The sequence below is a fragment of the Neovison vison genome, chromosome 3 (genome assembly GCF_020171115.1).
Source record: "Neovison vison isolate M4711 chromosome 3, ASM_NN_V1, whole genome shotgun sequence".
Taxonomy (NCBI): domain Eukaryota; kingdom Metazoa; phylum Chordata; class Mammalia; order Carnivora; family Mustelidae; genus Neogale; species Neogale vison.
Genome location: NC_058093.1, coordinates 70,428,678 through 70,449,285, shown reverse-complemented (window position 1 = coordinate 70,449,285; position 20,608 = coordinate 70,428,678). Strand labels below are relative to the sequence as shown.

General features: G+C 37.1%; 1 protein-coding gene across 1 annotated transcript in view; it reads left to right on the top strand.

Moving 5' to 3' along the window:
* Window positions 1-20,608, top strand: part of OLA1 (Obg like ATPase 1) — a 178,798-nt gene that overhangs the window by 9,829 nt on the left and 148,361 nt on the right. Inside the window, exons 3-4 of the mRNA XM_044242357.1 lie at window positions 9,799-9,942; window positions 14,109-14,236. Coding sequence (XP_044098292.1) covers window positions 9,799-9,942; window positions 14,109-14,236 — 272 coding nt within the window. The remainder of the gene's footprint in view (window positions 1-9,798; window positions 9,943-14,108; window positions 14,237-20,608) is intronic.

Here is a 20,608-nt window from a genome sequence, read left to right as displayed (position 1 = left end):
GGAAAGCAAAACTCCCCAGTACCATTTTAAATGAACTTCAGTCTTACTGTACACTTGTCAACGTTCCAGTGTACCTGCTCTTTCATGGAAATTTGTGATTTGGGAATTATTTGCTTTCTCTTTTTTAACATGTTTTGAATAATCTTTTGGATGACAGGTCTGCTCTCCTTTTCAGTCTTTCCTGTTATTATTTCAGCAGTAATTAGGTCCCTTAAAAAGTACTTGATAGATGACTTTTCCTTAAATCTTTTACATTTCAGTGTTTTTTTCTTTATTTAGAATTCTCATCTCTGTTGTTGTGTTACAACATAATTTCAGATAGATTTATTTTTTGCTCATTTACTTGCTTACTATTGTAGACTTTATTTAGCTTTCACCAAGTTTCCTGTTAATGTCCTTTTTTCTAGTACCGATCTTTTAAAGTTCATGGAAAATTTTATTTTTGTAATGTATGGATGTAGGTATTTTGTGTAATGTCAATTCAGATTTAATTTTTTTTTCCTGCTGTGAACTTTAAAAAAAAATTATGGTATGAAACACAATATAAAAGTTACTCTTTAAGCATTCTTAAGGGTACAGTTGAGTAGTATTAACTGTATTCTCATTGTTAGGTAATACATCTCTAGAACTTTTTCATCTTGCAGATCTGGAACTCTGTACCCATTGAACAATTTTCCATTTTTCCCTCTTCCTAGCCTCTGTCAACCACCATTCTCCTTTCTGTTTACATGACTTTGACAGAAGTCAGTATCCCATGTAAGTGGAATCATGGTATTTGTCCTGGTTTATTTCGCTCAGCGCTGAGCATGGGGAAAACGTTCTCAAATTTTATCTGTGTTTTAGTATGTGGCAGGATTTCCCTTTTGAAGTCCAAGTAGTATACTGTTATGTGTATATACCACATTTTCTTTATCCGTACATCTGTTGATAGACAACAGATTTGTCTTTGGGTTGCTTCCACCTCTTGGCTATTGTGAATGATGCTGCAACAAATATGGATTATAAATATCTCTTTGAGATCCTATTTTTAATTTTTTTTTTAAAGATTTTATTTATTTATTTGGCAGAGAGAGATCACAAGTAGGCAGAGAGGCAGGCAGAGAGAGAGAGAGGAGGAAGCAGGCTCCCTGCTGAGCAGAGAGCCCGATGCGGGACTCGATCCCAGGACCCTGAGATCACGACCTGAGCCGAAGGCAGCGGCTTAACACACTGAGCCACCCAGGCGCCCCTATTTTTAATTTTGTATAAATACTCTGAAATAAGGGTTTTTGAATCATATGATACTCTACTTTTAGAGTTTTGAGAAATTTCCTTACTGTTTTCCATGGTGGCTGTACCATTTTATATTCCATCAGTAATGTACTGGAGTTCTAGTTTCTCTATATCCTGCCCCAACACTTGTTATTTTCTGTTTTTTTTTGATGGTAACCATCCTAATAGGTGTGAAGTATCTTATTGTGCTATTGATTTGCACAATATCTTATTGTGCTATTGATTTGCATTTCCCTGATAATTAGTGATGTTGAGCATCTTTTCAGTTGCTTATTGACCATTTGTGTTTATCTTCTTTAGAGAAATGCTTATGCAGGTCATTTGTCCAGGTGTGTAACTTTTAAAGTTTACTTTTGTTGAGTTATAGGAGTTTTTTATTCTAATATCTGGATATTAATCCCTTATTGGACATATGATTTGCAATTTTCTCCCATTTTGAAGGTTGTCTTTTCACTCTGTTGTTTCCTTCTTATGTTTTCTTCTAGGACTGTTAGAGTTTTAGGTCCTACATTTAGGTTCTTAATCCATTTTGAGTTAATTTTTGTATATGGTGGGGATCCAATTTTTTTCCTTTTGCATATGGCTGTCCAGTTTTCTCAACACCAGTAATTAGTTAATATTATAAGGGAAAGATAATTTGAGGCTATTCAAATATCCTGTTTCTTTTTTTTTTTTTTAAAAGATTTTATTTATTTATTTGACAGAGAGAAATCACAAGTAGACGGAGAGGCAGGCAGAGAGAGAGAGAGGGAAGCAGGCTCCCTGCTGAGCAGAGAGCCTGATGTGGGACTCCATCCCAGGACCCTGAGATCATGACCTGAGCCGAAGGCAGCGGCTTAACCCACTGAGCCACCCAGGCGCCCCCTCCTGTTTCTTTTTTAAGTTTCCCTGACAGGGGATCTGGGTGGCTCAGTTGGTTGAGCACCAACTCTTGATTTCCGCTCAGGTCATGATCTCAGGGTTGTTGGATTGACCACATGTTGGGCTCCATACTCAGTGTGGAGTCCACTTGGGGATTCTCACTCTCTCCCTCCACCACTCTCCCCCCACGCATGGGTGTGTTTGCTCTCTCTCAAATAAATAATAATTTTTTAAAAAAATTTTAATTTATTTATTTGAGAGAGAGAGTATGCTTGGGGGGGGCGGGAGGAGGGACACAGGGAGAGGCAGAAGCAGACGCCCTGCTGAGTAGGGAGCCCAGCAGGGAGCTTGAGCCCTGAACTCCAGGATCATGCCAGGGACTCCAGGATCATGACCTGAACCAAAGCAGATGCTTAACCCACTGAACCACCTGGGTACCTCTTTTGTTTTCTTTTCTTTCCTCCCTCCCTCCCTCCCTCCCTCCCTCTTTCCTTCCTTCCTTCCTTCCTTCCTTCCTTCTTTCTTTCTTTCTTTCTTTCTTTCTTTCTTTCTTTCTTTCTTTCTTTCTTTCTTCTTAGATCTAATTTATCTATTTGTCAGAGATAGAGAGAGCCCAAGCAGGGGAAGGGGCAGGCAGAGGGAGAAGCAGGCTCTCAGCTGAGCCAGGAGCCCACTGTGGGGCTTGATCCCAGGACCCCAAGATCATGACGTGAACCGAAGGCAGATGTCTTAATCCACTGAGCCACCCAGGCACCCCTCTTTGTTTTTTTTTTTTAAAGCACTTCCTCTATGACACTGTAAGATACTTTAGGCTCCTATTTTTTTTTTTTTTTTCCTGTACTAGCCTTGTTTCCAGGGTCCCTGGTTTCTATTGGAGAGTGGTATTTAGAAACTAATATCTGACTCTAGGTATAATTTTTGATACTAGAGTATTAATTGCTTTTAGGCTCTCTCACCTTATAGAGTTAGGAAATATATGTGGTTATACTAACCCATGTATACACACATTGATATTCATTTCTGTTATCCCTGTTTATTTCTTTTATCTAACAGATAGATTCTTTTTTTTAACAGTGTAGTGAAAGAGCATTCTACTTTTTTCCATGTTTCAGATGTTTGTTTTATAAATGGTTAATTCAGAATGCTGTGGGAATTTGCATCAGCATCCTGACTTCCCAATACATGTTGTGATTTTGCATAAGGTTCTAGATAAAACATCTTTTCAATCAGGTTTACTTATTACAGTAAAATATGTAATTTCAAAAATATTTAGATCCTAAATGGAGGGGGCAGTCATTAAGTGTAGTCACTTTTTTCTTTGTAGTGCTATCATTGTTGAAATAATATTTATGTAAGCCCATTCTTGCATAAGAAAAATTCTTACAATTTTGAATCTTTCTCCTATTTTGAAGCTTTTTTTTCTTTTTAAAGATTTTTAAAATTTTATTTAACAGAGAGAGAGAGCACAAGTAGGGGGAAATGGCAGGCAGAGGGAGAGGGAGAAGCAGGCTCCCCGCTGAGCAAGGAGCTATGTGTGAGGCTGGATCTCAGGATGCTGGGATCATGACTGAGCCGAAGGCAGAAACTTAACCAACTGAGCCACCCAGGTGCCCTCCTATTTTGAAGTTTTAATAATAACCTTTATATGTCTGTGTTTCTGTGTGTGTATGTGTGTAAAATCCTCATTTCACAAAAAGCCTTATGGGCTTTCACAGTCTAGATGTAAGCCAAAACTTTTAAATTCACAAGGCTTTCCTTTAGTAGATTTGAGTAGATCAAATGTCTTAACTTGCCACTGAAGCCTGTAGTAATAATCCTTAGACATTTCCTTTTCTTGTTTCTTATTTCATTTTACTTTTTTATACTTAAAACTCTTGAAAGGTACAAATGACTTGGACTTTATGAAATTTAAAATCCATGGCCAAGATGAGACATTTTGTGTAAATGGAGATTGTCTTCCAAGTTTAGTTTGGCGGTACGTAAGATTTTTTTCAGTCTAAGAGATAATGGGGCTTTCTTTTACTGTGTTTTTCTCTGTTTTAAGGGATAACATTTTTCCTTTAGTATAAAGTATTTTTGTTAAGATAGGCAGTCAAAAATACTATCTTAATGATAGCCATAAATTTGAAAACAAGCCCATAGATCCTCTCTGGCCTTTTTATGTTATAATTACTATGACTATAATAATAACAATGAGCAATTTTTAAACTACAATACTAAAAAATATAATTGTCCCCCCAAAAAGGCGCAAGTGTTCTATATGTGTTTGGATTAATTAATACATTCACATTTTACTTTAGTACTTTTTTGTAACATTACTTTGTAGTATTTTCATTGCAGGTATAAATTATTTTAGTTAAATTTTGGATCAATAAGGACTGATGGGTTATTCTGGCAACCAATTTATTTTTTTGTGTGGAGGGAAGTAAGGTATAGGGGAGTTGGTCAATTTATGTCACCATTTGTTTCAGCACATTTTGTGGTTTTCTTTCTGGGGAGAAATAGTCTCAGGTGAAAACTGGTCATGTTCTTGAGATTTAGGACTCCTCTGGGGGCTTTGCTGGGTTCTCTGCCCTCCAGCATTAGCTTTCCATGAGTGTAAAGCCTGAATTCTTGGCCTCCTTCCTCTTTCCTGAATGGGCAAATGTTCCCAGGGTGAAAGTGGTCAGATCACTTCTTTAAGGTTTTATTCCATTTCCAGATTTCTTTCTTTTTAAAAAATTTTTTTTATAAACATATAATGTATTATTAGCCCCAGGGGTACAGGTACCCTCCCCAATGTCCATAACCCCACCACCCTCTCCTTAACACCCCCTCTCCCCCCGCAACCCTCAGTTTGTTTTGTGAGATGAGAGTCTCTCATGGTTTGTCTCCTTCCATTTCTACCCCCAAAACCCCCCACGTATTTGTAGATTTCTAACCCCTTCAAACAGATGTTTTCTGTATTCTGCATTTACATGGCTTTTCTAGTTCTGGTTGAGAGTTCTAGTCTGTTGTGAATATGCATCTCACCCAGAAACAGAATTTCTGCCTTCTCCCAATTGACTTATTGAAAAAATCTGGTTGTTTGTCTTCTAGAATTTTCCAAAGTCTGAATTCTGTTGGTTGTTTCTCTGTGGTGTCCTTTAATATATTCTTCTTTCCTCCATATTTCCTATTAAGTGGTAGTAATAGCCAAAAGTTTGTTTGGATTAGTATTAGATAATTTCTTTTAAAGATTTTTATTTATTTATTTGACAGACAGAGATCACAAATAGGTGGAGAGGCAGGCACACAGAGAGAGAAGGAAGCAGACTCCCTGCTGAGCAGAGGTTCAGATGCAGGGCTCAATCCCAGAACCCTGGGATCATGACCTGAGGTGAAGGCAGAGGCTTAACCCACTGAGCGACCCAGGCGTCCCTAGTATCAGATAATTTTTGATCAGATAATTTTTATGTTAATACTTGAAAGATGTTGTATATACTTCCTTTTCTTCTGCTAGGAGGCACTATGTTTTTTATTTTATTTTTCTTTTTGCAGTATTAACTGTCATTGGTGATCATTACCGAGCTCCATTAATTTCTTGGGGGTTGCAAAATGGTAGTATTCTGAGTTTCTTATTTTTTCCTCATTTATTGGCTAGAATATGTCCAAAAGATAATCTCTTCTTAATCAACTCTTTATTACTGTAAAAGTATAGTTCATATAGGAAATAAGTGCTTTACTTAATCTTTAAAAGAATCAGTCATCCTAGCATCCTCAAAAGGTGGCCAGAGAGGGCTTCTTTTGGTTTTGTTTTATTGAGGATTATTGACAACTCAAGGATATAAAGTTACTTGATTTGTTACAGTTATCATAGCTGTTTTTATTGATGCCCAGATTGATCTATTTTTGGCTATTCAAGTTGGCTTCAGAATCCTTTTGATTATTTTCTTTAATAGCTTCCTTCTTTTCTGTGGGAAAAATTGAGACTTACCTTGCATATTTCTAGTCCCAGACCTGGAACCAGCCATTTCTCCAAGAAGTTCTGGTTATTTTATTTTATTTTATTTTATTTTTTGTTCATTTATTAGAGAGAGAGAGAAAGAGAGAGAGAGTGAGAGAGAACATGAACTGGGGGCAGGAAGAGGGAGAGGGAGAAGCAGGTTTCCTGCTGAGCAGGGATCCTGATGCAGAGCTGGGTCCCAGAACCCTGAGATCATGACCTGAGCTGAAGATGGATGCTTATCAGACTAAGCCACCCAGGTGCCCGTCCCGGTTATTGTTAATGGACATGGTATTTAAAGATTATAATACTTTTTTTTAAAGATCATAATCTTAATGTGAGTTCTCTTTTTAAAAAATCATCTGCCTTATATGTATTAATTTTAAAAATTGTATTGAGCTTCAGAATCTTTTTGGAAGTAGGTGGACTAGAACTTTATAAATACACAGAAGAACTTTATAAATATACAGATTATTTTAAATTAAGTGCTGTAACATTTATCATAACAAGATTGAAATTTAAAGCTAGCTTTACAGAAAGTAGTGATTTCGGGGCATCTGACTGGCCTAGTTGAAAGAGCATGGAACTCTTGATCTCAGTGTTGTGAGTTTGAGCCCCACATTGGGTGTACAGATTACTTTAAAATAAAATCTTAATTACAAAGAAATTACTACTTTTTTTCATTCCTACAGTTCTGGGATTGTTACCAGACTCACAGAAATTGCCGGTATAAATTCTACAACAGTCAGTATTACTTAGTGGATTGTTGGCTGAGTCTTAATCTAGCCTCTTGGTCTAAAACACGACTTAACATCAACATGTGAGATATTTTCAAAATACTGCTCCTTATACCAGGCTGGAAAGAGGGCTGGTAATGCATGTCTTAACGTTCTTACTAATTCTTTTATAGGTAGGCATTTAAAGGCTACTGATTTGGCTAGTGGTGCTCTAAGTAACCAGTAATGATTTAAGTGGCTATTTTAGTAAACATTTCTTCTTTATTCAAAAATGTTTAGTCTGAATGTGATATGAGAATAATATTTAAAGAACTATAGGCAGGTACAAGTTAAAGGTGTCTTGTTGCCAAAATATACTTCTCACCAGTAATATTTAAATAAGCCTTGGGGCGCCTGGGTGGCTCAGTGGTTTAGGCCTCTGCCTTCGGCTCAGGTCATGATCTCAGGGTCCTGGGATCGAGCCCCACATCAGGCTCTCTGCTCAGCAGGGAGCCTGCTTTCCCCTCTCTCTCTGCCTGCCTCTCTGCCTACTTGTGATCTCTCTCTGTCTATCAAATAAATAAATAAAAATCTTTTTAAAAAAAAAAAAGCCTTGACTGTTACCTTTTGTTCATAACTCTCTTATAAGGGTCTCACAGATTTTTTTGTTTTGTTTTATTTTGTTTTTTAAAGGGGTTACTTCTTTGGTTAAAAAGTTCAATCAGATGAGCTAATTGTAGTAAGTGTAAATTTCTTCCTATGGGCTTAGGTTACATCTTAATAGACATTTTTTAAAAAAGATCTTATTTTTTTGACAGAGAGAGGGAACACAAGCAGGGGGAGTGAGAGAGGGAGAAGCAGGCTTCCCGCCTAGCAGGGAGCCCAATGTGGGCCTCTATCCCAGGACCCTGGGATCATGACCTGAGCTGAAGGCAGCCGCTTAACGACTAAGCCACCCAGATGGCCTTAATAGACATTTTTATCTTAAAAAGTTGTCTGAAAAAGAGGGAGGGACACCTGGATGGCTCAGTCAGTTAAGTGGCTACCTTTAGCTCCGGTCGTGATCCCAGGGTTCTAGCATCCAGTCCCCCCTCCTGTATCCTGCAGCCCATCCATTCCGTTTGGGCTCTTTGCTCAGCAGGGAGCCTACTTTCTTTCCCTCTGCTACTCCCCCTGGTTGTGAACACACTCTCTTGAGCGCTTTCTCTGTCTCTCTCTGACAAATAAATAAAATCTTTGAAAAAGGGAGAATAATAATTATTTATAATCCTACCATCCTGACATAACCATTGCACTTTTTTGAATTTTCTTTCATTATCAAATTTGGTTCATATGCAGACATTTTTACATAATTAGGTCTAGCTAGAGTTAGCAAGTACCACCTTTATAATTCCCACATAATCCTTAGCTACTTCCTCAGTTCCTCCAGTTTAAAAAGAATATGTAAAGGTGAAAAAAAAAAGAATATGTAACAGTAATTTTCATTTTATGTCCACATGTGTGCATAGTTCTATTTCTGGAGCAAGAAAATTCACTATCGTGAATTCTCTGCTGTCCATATTAATGATGGAATTGGAAAATAGTACAGAATAGATCAACAAACCTTTAAAAATCCCATTTTGTTTCGGATTTTACTCATGATTTTTGGCACTGTAATGATCATATTTTAGAAATTTATCTGTGGGTGCCTGGGTGGCTCAGTTGGTTAAGCATCTGACTCTTGAGCTCAGCTCAGGTCTTGATCTCAAGGTTGTCAGTTCAAGCCCTAGTGGGTTCCATACTTAGTGTGGAGCCTACTTTAAAAAAAAAGAAATAAAGAAAAAAAGAAAAGTGTAGCTAGTGTTAATATGAGTTGGCATTCTCTGAGCATGTATTACCTGATAAGAATCAAATAATTAGAACATTAACAACAATTTATTATTATTACTATTATTATTTTAAATATTTATTTATTTGAGAGAGAGACAGAGATAGTGAGAGAAAGAGAGCACAAGTAGGGAGGAGAGAGAGAAGCAGATTCTTTGCTGAGCAGGGAGCTAGACTAGGCTCCATCCCAGGACCCTGGGATCATGACTTGAGCTGAAGGTAGATGCTTAACCTACTGAGCCACCCAGGCACCTTGACAATTGACTAATAGATTTTTTTTCTCAACTTATTATACCTTGATTTTTATTTTATTTATTATACCTTTGCTTTTTCTTTTAATAAATTTTTAAGCTTTTATTTATTTATTTATTTGTCAGAGAGAGAGAGAGAGAGCGAGCGCACAAGGAGGGGAGCAGCAGGCAGAGGGAGAAACAGGTTCTCTGCTGAGCAAGGAGCCCATGCAGGACTTGATCCCAGGACCCTGGGATCGTGACCTGAGCCAAAGGCAGATACTTAACCAACTGAGCCACCCAGGTGTTCCCACATTTTGATTTTTCATAATTCACAGTTCATTACTCCAAATTTAACAGTAATCTGTATTATTAACAATTAGTTAGGGAGTCTGAGCTCCAGCTTCCCATTTCCTATTAGATAATTGGCATCTATTTCCCAATTCAGCATGCTTGGAAAGTGGTTGACCTAACTAGATGCACAACTCTGTATGTTTATGCTAAAGAAGATTATTTTAGATATGGTGAAGTGGTACTGCTACTACCAGGTACTTTAGGAATAAAATACTTTTTATAGTGGGTGAAACTAGTTATTACTTATAACAAAGATTCTTCGGGAAAGTGCTTTTCAAATTTCAAATAGACTGAGACAGGAACATAACCTGATTATAAATCATGAGCCGTATTGTTGTAAATTTCATTCCTTTCCATTAGTAAAAAAGTTTGTTTCTGTTAGTAAATTTCATTCATTTCTGTTATTCTCCACCTTCCCTTCCCAGATTGCTTTTAAAATTATCATGGGTCTTCTTTGAGCATTGAAATGAAAATGAGATAAGTTTTTCTCAGTGTTAACCTAAGAATTGATTGAAATTGTTTTTGTTTATTTTAGGAAATCTACCTTCTTCAATGTATTAACCAATAGTCAGGCTTCCGCAGAAAACTTCCCCTTCTGCACTATTGATCCTAATGAGAGCAGAGTACCTGTGCCAGATGAAAGATTTGACTTTCTTTGCCAGTACCACAAACCAGCAAGGTAGGAAAATCTTTATGCCATTGTTTATTTGTTGACCTTATGTAGACTGAGTAAAAATATGTAAGTGACATGTTTAACATCCCAGAGGGGGTTGCCTGGGTGGCTTAGTTGGTAGAAGATGCATCTGCTGATCTTGGGTCAGATCTTGGTGAGTTTGAGCCCCATGTGTGGCATAGTTTACTTAAGAAAAATCACAGAGAGTGTTTTTTTCTCCAAAATTAATGTGTTATGGGTGATTGTAATGTAGAGAGCGTAGAGAAAGATGAGAAAGGATATATCTGGCTGTTAACATTGTAGTTATTTTTTTCAAGGGAGTATGAAGGTGAGGGAGTCAGTAGCCTGTATTTATATCGTTTCATGCATGTAAAATTATATATGTACATGTATATTCATAGGAAAATGTATGAAACTGTTTGACAGTTATCTTTGGGTAGTGGAAATTTTAGGTGATTTTTACTTTCTTTTCATTTATTTATTATTTATTATTAAAAAATTTTACTTTACTGTAGTCTGTATTGTTTGAAGTTTTTGTAACAAGCATGTATTATTATATCTTTAATTAGAAAAAATAAAATAATACAGGTTCATTGTAGAAGTTTGGACAGGATGGAAATGTATAAAGACAAGAATAGAAATCACCTGTACCTTGATAGCACAGGAATAAGTACTTTGGAGGTATATCCTTCCATACTTTTTCCTGAAGGTTTACACAATACTTAAAAAAATTAGAATATATTTTTACTTGGGCTATTACTGATATTTTTTTCTAGATTAAAAAATACAGATTTAAGTAATAATTTCTAATATAACTAATACCATATTATATGAATGTACAGTTTATTTCCCCATTTTTGAGGGTTTAGTTTGTCTTTAGTTTCTCACTATTTGAAATGTGCTGATGAATCCCAAGTTTCTGTCTCTTTTCTTAAAGTCTGCTGATCTACAGACATATCTAATTACCTTCTTGACATTGACACTTGGATGACTAAATAGGTGCCTCAGACTTGACATGACCAAAATGGACGTCTTTATTTCATTCTCCCTTGTGCCAAGTTTGTTCTTCAGGACTTTCATAATTCAATAAATAGCACTGCTATTTCCTCATTCCTTAAGTCCAAGTCCAAGTCCAAGATTTATCCTTGATTCTTCTCTTTCCTCATCCCTGTATCCAATCTATCAAAAATTCTTATGGGTTTTTGCCCCTCCCCCCCCGAAAGATTTTATATATTTGTCAGAGAGAGAGAAAGCATAAGCAGGGGGAATGGCAGACAGAGGGAAAAGTAGGCTACCCCTTGAGTAAGGAGCCCAATGCAGGACTCGATCCCAGGACCTTGGGATCATAACCTGAGCCAAAGGCAGATGCTTAACCGACTGAGCTATCCAGGCATCCCAATTCTTAAGAGTTCTAACCACAAAATATATACCAAATTTATTCACTTTTTCTACTCTTGTCCATCAGTTTGAGCATCCACTGATTTTTTTGATGAATTAATTATTACATTGGTGATTGCAACATGGTGATTTTATAATTTCCTCATTTCTTCTTACTATTTGTTGACTGCCTACTGTAAGGAAGAGCTTTCTTGTCTTCATTTATTCATTCATGTGTTCGTTCATGGAAGTGTTGCTCAATTGGTTTACGATATGTCAGTCATTGGACATGGTTCAAATTATATTCTTGAAATTGGCTTCTTAAACTGGCTTCTGTTTTCTTTTTGAAACCTTTTATTATTTCTAAATTATTTGAAATTTATATAAAAAGATGTAAAATTACCCATGAAATGCTTTGAAACCAAATTTCTTTGAACCTTTGAGAATGATGCAGACATGATGTCATATTGCATTTCAATTCTTTTTTTTTTTTTTTTAAAGATTTTATTTATTTATTTGACAGAGAGAGATCACAAGTAGGCAGAGAGGCAGGCAGAGAGAGAGGAGGAAGCAGGCTCCCTGCTGAGCAGAGAGCCCAATGCGGGACTCGATCCCAGGACCCTGAGATCATGACCTGAGCCGAAGGCAGCGGCCCAACCCACTGAGCCACCCAGGTGCCCTGCATTTCAATTTTTAAATTTGATTACTAAATACAGACATTCTTGTTCTTACTTTTTAAAGATTTTATTTATTTGAGAGAGAGGAAGAGTGAGAGAGAGCACACGAGCAGGGGGAGGGGCAGAAGGAGAGGGAGAAACCGGGAGCTCCACAGTGGGGAGCCTGATGCGGAGCCCAGGACTCTGGGATCATGGCCTGAGCTGAAACCAAGAGTTGGACGCGTAACTGCCTGAGCCTCCTACATGCCCCCAGAATTCTCTTTCATTACCACAGTAAACCACCAAAATCAGGATATTAACATTGATCTAGTGTTACTATCTCATTCATAGATTCCATTTATATTTCTCCAGTTGTCCCATGAATGTGCTTATTTGTTTAGTTCCATTTTATGTTGCCAATCTCTTGACCCTGCTGTCTTGTTGGCTGATTTGGACACTGCTGGTTTGGTTCCCAGCTACTACTACTAGATGGCTCCCTGGCTGATATGCCTTGTACAGGCCCCGGCTATTGTGCTGCCTTTTCTCCCCACCCCGACTCTTTAGATGTGGGCCCTTGTTACCACTAGACTGTGTGGTCATGTGACATTGCCAAGCTTTTTCAGAGACCTGAAGAGAACAACAATCGTAAAGCCTTTAGACGTCAAATTTGTTGAAATTTTAAGCAGTGAGGGAATTAATTTTTCAAAATTTCCCCTTTTCTTTGCTAATGAACATTGATTAAATGCTTTTGTGGAAATAAAAATATTGGATGGGAACCCATCTTCATTTTTTCTGTAACATAATTTGGCCTCTTTGTGGTTAAGCAAATAAAAAAATTGATAATTCATAGTACAATTGACCCTTGAACAGCATGGGTTTGAACTGTGCAGGTCCACTTAAACACACATTTTTTTACAGTGCAGTACTGTAAATTTATTTTCTCTTTCTTATGATTTTTCTTAATAACATTTTCTTTTCCTTGCTTACTTTATTTTTATATGTAAGAATATAGTATATAACATATATACATACATTTTAATGAACTGTTTATGTTATTGGTAAGGCTTCTGGTCAGTAGTAAGCTATGAGTAGTTAAGTTTTTTTGGAGGAGTCAACAGTTATATGTGGATTTTCTCTTGTGTTGTTCAAGGGTCAGCTGTCCTTTAATTTTCATATTTATATGGCCAACTGGTTTTCCTTACTTGGTTTCTAACTTGTGTTAACTATGCCTTTATTTTGAGCAAAGCAAAGGTTATTTTATATGTACCTCTATTTTTATTGCTATGCTGGTAACTGGTTCTCATCATTACATGCATTTTTTTTTGTCTATATAACCTACATGATGATTAAATGCAAATCCAGATATCCTGTGTTTGAATCCCAGTTTTGTCACCACTAGTTGAGTAATCCCCTGAATGTAAATAGATTTCTTAATTCCTCTTAGGCTCAATTTCCTCATCTTTAAAGTAGATATAATAAATAGCACTTACCTGATGGAGTTGTTTTGAACTTTGAAATGATGCATGTAAATCACTAAGTCCAGTGCTTGTCACAAAGTATGTTGGCTCATTCTATAATAACTACTTTTTATCAGTATATTCTTAAAATGTTCTCCATTGCTTTTGTGTCTATATGTGTGGGCCAACAGAACTGCATAGTAAAATTAATGGTGTGAGTTTTAGTTCTTTATATGCACAATAAAAACCTCTACTCAGCTTTCCTTCATTTTCCTAGGTAAGAAAGTCCTAAAGTATTAAAAGATTCTTTCTTTCTTTTTTTTTTTTTAAGATTTTATTTATTTATTTGACAGAGAGAGAGAGAGCACAAGCAGGAAGAGCAGCAGGCAGAAGGAGAGGGTGAAGCAGGCTCCCTGCTGAGCTGGGAACCTGATGCAGGATCCTGGGATCATGACCTGAGCCTCAGGCAGATGCTTAACCCACTGAGCCACCCCGGCACCCCTAAAAGATTATTTCTTATTTAATTTTTTTGGTATTCATTTATCAAATCATTATTGACAGTCTTCTAAACATTGTTCTAGAAGGGAAATGATTACTTCATGTAAAATATTTTGGAAACCAATTTGGCTAATAAACAGGTTTTTAATACTATTTTATAATAAAACCATCTTTTGTTTTTCAGCAAAATTCCTGCCTTTCTGAATGTAGTGGATATCGCTGGCCTTGTGAAAGGAGCTCACAATGGCCAAGGCCTGGGAAATGCCTTTTTATCTCATATCAGTGCCTGTGATGGAATCTTTCATCTAACACGTAAGTATATTTGTTTATTTAATTGATTCATTATATTCACTGTTTTCTTTCCATTATTGCTCAAATAAAATTAGAAATGACAGATTTGTTTTGCTTTACAAGATGAATCATGGATTGATCTGCTAATTGTGACTTTAATGGTATTTAATATCATTTCCATATAAGAAGGCTTATTCCATAGCAAAGATGTGCTGTATTGATATTGTAATTGAATTTAGTCCCCTGTTCTGGATTAGGTCCATTGGGAAGTGTTTCTATGTGGAAGTAATTTTGTTGATTATAAAGGCATTTTGAAATTTTCTTGTGGAACTTTTCTGCATTTTTGCTTACCATGTGTTGAGAAGGCAGAGTTAATAGAGGAGAGGATTCTGGTATTTCAGAGGAGAGAAAGGCATCCAGGTTATTTATTGAGATGAGAGGATTAAGGAGAAACTATAGATGAGCTAGTGCTTAATGGAGAGAGGGATATAAAGCAAGAGAAAAACTGGTAGAACTTTGTGTTAGTTTATGTTCTTTTGAGTGCAGACAGGAGCCAAGAGCATAGTAATTTTTTTTTTTTGAGCATAGTAATTCTTTGACAGAAAGGTTCAGGTTTGGTTTAGGTTAAAGTTCAGATCAAGACTGCTCTGCACGGTATTGTAGTGAACAAATCAGTGCAAATGAAGGAAATGCAAGTTAGGGGTATAGGCCAGTTGTGTTCTGATTTAGTGTTTTGTTTGTTTTCTGGTCCATGGCTAGATAACTATAGCAATTATAAATGAGCATTTAGAAAATTTTATAGCTGTTTGAGGAATTTTTTTGTCATTTGACTCTAATAAATTGTGCTAGTATTTTTGTAAGATTTTTAAGAAATTTATTTTTATGTATTTTTTCCTAAAGATTATTTATTTATTTGACACAGCGTGCACAGGAGTGGTGGGGAAGAGAGAGCGAGAAAGAGGCTTTCAGGGGAGCCAGATGTAGGGTTTGATCCCAGGGTCCTGGGATCATGACCTGAGCTGAAGGCATATGCTTAACCGACTGAGCCAACCAGGTGCTCCTATTTGTATTTTATTTAACAAAGTCAACCACACATAGTTTGAGAAGGACTGATTTAGGTAGATTCATATTGGGTGGAGGTATGGAGGGTTTGTGGTGCAGGTGAATAGGGTTATGGTTGGGTTGGGGTGAGGTGGGGGTGGAATTCTGTTATGTAGAGTAGTGCTACTTAAAGCCCTTGCACTGGTGAGAGCCTTTGTTTTCCTGACAGTTTCATTTTTTATCGGTTCTGGTGACTAATGAGAATTTCAAAGAGAAGTAGAATCAAGTGTGCCTCCTGGGTTTCTGGACTGGGCCAACTGAATGACTCCTGATGCCATTTACTGACATGTTGAATGTAGAAGGACCAGCAAGTCTTGGGAGAGAGTTAATGAGGTCAGTTTGGGATAGTTTTGTTTTTTGAGAGAGAGAGCATGTGACAGAGCAGGAGGAGGGGCAGAGGGAGAGGTGGAGAGAATTCCAAACAGTCTCCACAGTCAGCGTGGAGTCTGATGAGGTGCTTGATCTCACAACCCTGAGATTATGACCTGAGCTGAAATCAAGAGTTGGATGCTGAACAGACTGAGCCACACAGGTGCCCCATTTGGGGACAGTTTTTTGAATTTGTGTACTTTGGATATCCAGATAAGAGATATCTATAAGGAAGTAGGATTGATTGGGCAGGTGTGACAAGAGGATGAGGGTGAGTGAATTGATGTTATGGTGTGAGAAGGATTGAATAGATGGGTAGAATAGAGCTTAATGTAGGGTAGGAAGGAACATAGCAGAGGACTGAAAAATGGAAGGGTCATGGATCTAATTACATGAGGAGGTTCAAGAACAGGTGTGCTGGTCAAAAGGGGGTGTGTGATTAGTGAGGGGTATTTGACTTAACATTTTCAGAGGTGGAGCAGTTCAGGGTGATGGTAAGATCCTGATGAGGCCTGAAACCATTAGTAAATGTAATCAAGTCTTTGGTTTGTTACCTGTTGTACAATATTCATCTGATATGTTTTTCTAACCCTTAGGGGGAAGAATGAATTTGGTTAGGAGTATACATACTTTATTGTATTTCATTCAGGCTAAAGGTATTGTAAAGAAAGGAGAAAAATCCATTTAAACTAGATACCCTCGGGGCGCTTGGGTGGCTCAGTGGGTTAAAGCCTCTCCCTTCGGTTCAGGTCATGATCCCAGGGTCCTGGGGTCGAGCCCTGCGTTGGGCTCTCTGCTTGGCAGGGAGCCTGCTTCCCTTCCTCTCTTTCTGCCTGCCTGTCTGCTTACTTGTGGTCTCTGTCTGTCAAATAAATAAATAAAAATTAAAAAAAAAAAAAAACCCAGATACCCTGATTTCTTTCTTTTTTTTTTTAAGATTTTATTTATTTATTTGACAGGGGAGATCACAAGTAGGCAGAGAGAGAGGGGGAAGCAGGCTCCCTGCTGAGTGGAGAGCCCTATGAGGGGCTCAATTCCAGGACCCTGGGATCATGACCGGAGCTGAAGGCAGAGGCTTAACCCTCTGAGCCACCTAGGCGCTCCTAGAGTTGTCTTTAAATTCTTTTTCTTTTTCTTTTTTTTTTTTTTGGAAAGATTTTGTTTATTTGAGAGAGAGAGACAGAGAGCATGAGCAGATAAAGGAGCAGAGGGAGAAAAGTAGGCTCCCCGGTGAGCAGGGAGCTTGGGTGTGTAGGGTGTGGGGCCAGATCCCAGGACCCTGAGGTCATGACCTGAGCCCAAAGCAGTGGCTTAACAAATTGAGCCACCCAGGAGCCCCTAGAGTTCTCTTTAAACATTTATCTTAGGGCTTTTCTTGTTGCCAAAGCACCTTAATAAGGTAATGAGAGATACTAGACAAAATGAAAGATTATCTTGTTCACATGTAGGTAGATTTGGAGTTACACTTACCTTTTTAAGTGTGTTTTTAGAGTTACTAAATGCTGTTAGCTGTGGGTTCAGCTAGATAAACAAGTTTTTAATCTTTCAGTAAATGTGGGTTACTGAGGCAAAAGGTAGCATATAGTGATTCAGCAATTCCACACATCCTCCAGTGCTCATCACAAGTGTCCTTAGGGGCGCTTGAGGGGCTCAGTTGGTTAAGTGTCTGCCTGTTCAGTGGAAAGCCTGCTTCTTTCTCTCTCTCTGCATTTCTCTCTGCCTACTTGTGATCTCTCTCTGTGTCCAGTAAATAAATAAAATCTTAAAAGCAAACACACAAGCAAGTGTCCTCCTTAATCCCCATCACCTATTTCACCCCTATTTCATCCTCCCCACTCACCTCCCCTCTGGTAACCATCAGTTTGTTCTGTTGTTAAGAGGCTCTTGGTTTGTCTCTTTTGTTTTTCCTTTGTTCATTTATTTCTTAAATCCCGCATATGAGTGAAATCATATGGTGTTTGTCTTTCTCCGACTTATTTCGCTTAGTGTTATATTCTCTAGCTCTGTCTGTGGTGTTACAGAAGGCAAGATTTCATTCTTTTTGATGGCTCAGTAATATTGCCTTGTAAAGGAGCTTTTACTCTTGAAAGAGCCTGTGCCAGGGCTCCATGGAGTAGGAGTTGGGGGACTCAGATTAGATTATGGTGTTTGTATGCTTTTGTAAGTACCTGTCTAGATAGAATATGTTGTTTCTACTCATTTGTATTGCTAAAGGAAATACAGAAGTTTGAAGACTTTATCAAGTACAAAGTCAGTAAAGGATTTTGATGGATTTACTGCCATAAGAGTTCTTGTCTCTTGCATTTAGAATGTACCTTTCTCAATTTGCTTTACCTGTGTTCATTAAACAAGATGCTGGGTCTTTAAAAACTTGTATTAATACTTAAAAATCGTGGCCTGTAAAATCATCTGTAAGCTCTATTGACAGGGGAGAATGCATGTACTTTTGTTTGTTAACTGTAATGTAAATTCTGCTTGGGCTAAGTTTATGACCAAGTACTTTTATATAATGCAAAAAACCCCCCCAAAACCCAAAAAACCAAACTCTTAACTTGGAAAGTGTTATTAATACATGCTGATTGAAACAAAACTTTTTGAAACAGAGCTTCTAATAGAATTAAGGTTAACTTAAAGAGTTGGTTTTCCCTGAAGACCTGAGATGGAGGGAGGAGGATTAAATGTGAGATAAGAATAAGGTTTTTATAAATTTAATGAATAAATTACCAGTTGAGGGAATCAAAACATAACACATTATGATGACACATTAATATAAGTAAATTTTTAAATAAGTGACATTTTTACAAGTGAGATGAATCATTTAGAGGATTTTAAAGTAGACTTTAAGAGAGAATATCTATTATAAAAATTTGTTGACAAATTTAGGCAGATTTTAACTAGATTACTTTATGAAAGTCCTTTTATTGTCTTTTCAATTACTTCTTCTCCAAAGTAGTTGAATGTATCTAAGACATGATATCCATTTTGAATCTTTTTTTGCAGGTTGGAAAAAAATTTCAGATACAGTTTCAGCAGCTTAGGAAATGAGTGTGATGGGTTGTAGGTGGGGGAAGGGGAGCCCAGTTTGGGAGGCTGTCCTTGTGGCATTGTCAGTCCTTTCTTGAGTATAGGGTTTACATGGAAGTAGAATTGGTAAGAACTTGAAGTTCCTAATTTCAGTAAGAAAAGTTGTGCTTCTAGAATACCTAGCACTTATTTTATGACTGAAAATAATGTGCTATTTATTGTGCTGGAATTTCTAGGATGTTAGATATATGTTGAGTTAATCATACTAAAAAAAAATTCATACATGTTTTTAGGTTTTCTACCTCTTTGCGTGGCCTATTCTTCTTCAGGTGATTGAACAAAACAAACTAATCATTAACTTTAAAGGATTTCTTTTTTTAACTTTCTATGCTTGTGTTGCTTGAATGAGCATTCCGTATTGACACACAGAATGCCACAAAAATTGGATTTCAGTTGAACTAATTCCATACAAAAATTCTTGCAGTTTTAGTGCAATTTATTTTTATGACATCACAGAGGATAAACTTTATGTGAGAAATGAATATCAAAGGCTAATTTAATTACCTTCAACACAGAAACTTTACCTCCTATGTTCTTATGTATTTTATATTTGATATCCTTTCATGAAAGGATGAAGGGTTATAATTGAAATTAGGGGAGGGCGCCTGGGTGGCTCAGTGGGTTAAGCCGCTGCCTTCGGCCCAGGTCATGATCTCAGTGTCCTGGGATCGAGTCCCGCATCGGGCTCTCTGCTCAGCAGGGAGCCTGCTTCCCCCTTCTCTCTCTCTGCCTGCCTCTCTGCCTGCTTGTGATTTCTCTCTCTGTCTAATAAATAAATAAAATCTTTAAAAAAAAAAAAAAAGAAATTAGGGGAAAAAAGAGTAAATATTAATAAATACAAAGTAAAGATAAAATGTCTCTGAGATTTTGTTGTGGATCACAATTTGAGGAATGCTAACTAAACCTAACGTCTATTTTTATTTTAACAAAGATACAGTACTCTAAGCCCTATACAAATATTAACTCATTTATTCCTCTTAACACCTCTGTAAGAATAGGTACTATTATTATCCTCATTTTGAAATGAGGAATTCAAAGAGTAGAGGAATTATAGTAGTTGCCCAAGATTATGTGGCTAGTAATGGTTAGAAATCAGATTTTATTTTATTTTTTAAAACTTTATAATGAATTTTATTTTTTTTCCCTTTTTAAAATTTAAATTCAGTAAATTAACACATAATGTATTAACAGTTTTAGAGGTAGAGGTCAATGATTCATCAGTCTTATATAATATCCAGTGCTCATTATATCCATGCCGTCCTTAATGTTCATCACCCAGTTACCCCATTCCCCCGCCTCCTTCCCTACCAACAGTCCTCTGTTTGTTTCCTAAAATTAAGAGTCTCTTACAGTTTGTCTACCTCTCTGATTTAATCTTGTTTTATTTTTTCCTTTCTTCCACTATATCCTTTGTTTTGTTTCTTTTTTTTAAAAGATTTTATTTATTTATTTGACAGAGAGATCACAAGTAGGCAGAGAGGCAGGCTGAGAGAGAGGAGGAAGCAGGCTCCCTGCTGAGCAGACAACTAGATGTGGGGCTCGATACTAGCACCCTGGGATCATGACCTGAGCCATAAAGCAGAGGCTTTAACCCACTGAGCCACCCAGGTGTCCCCTTTGTTTTGTTTCTTAAATTCTGCATATCAGTGAGATCATATGATAGTTATCTTTCTCTGATTGACTTAAATACCCTCTAGTTCCATCCATGTTGTTGCAAATGGAAAGACTTCTCTCTTTTTGATGGCTGCGTAGTACTCCAAGAAATCAGATTTTAAACTCAGTTCTAATTACAAAGTCCTTGCTCTGTGTTGGACTAGTCTGTTAATCTATGTTGAGAAT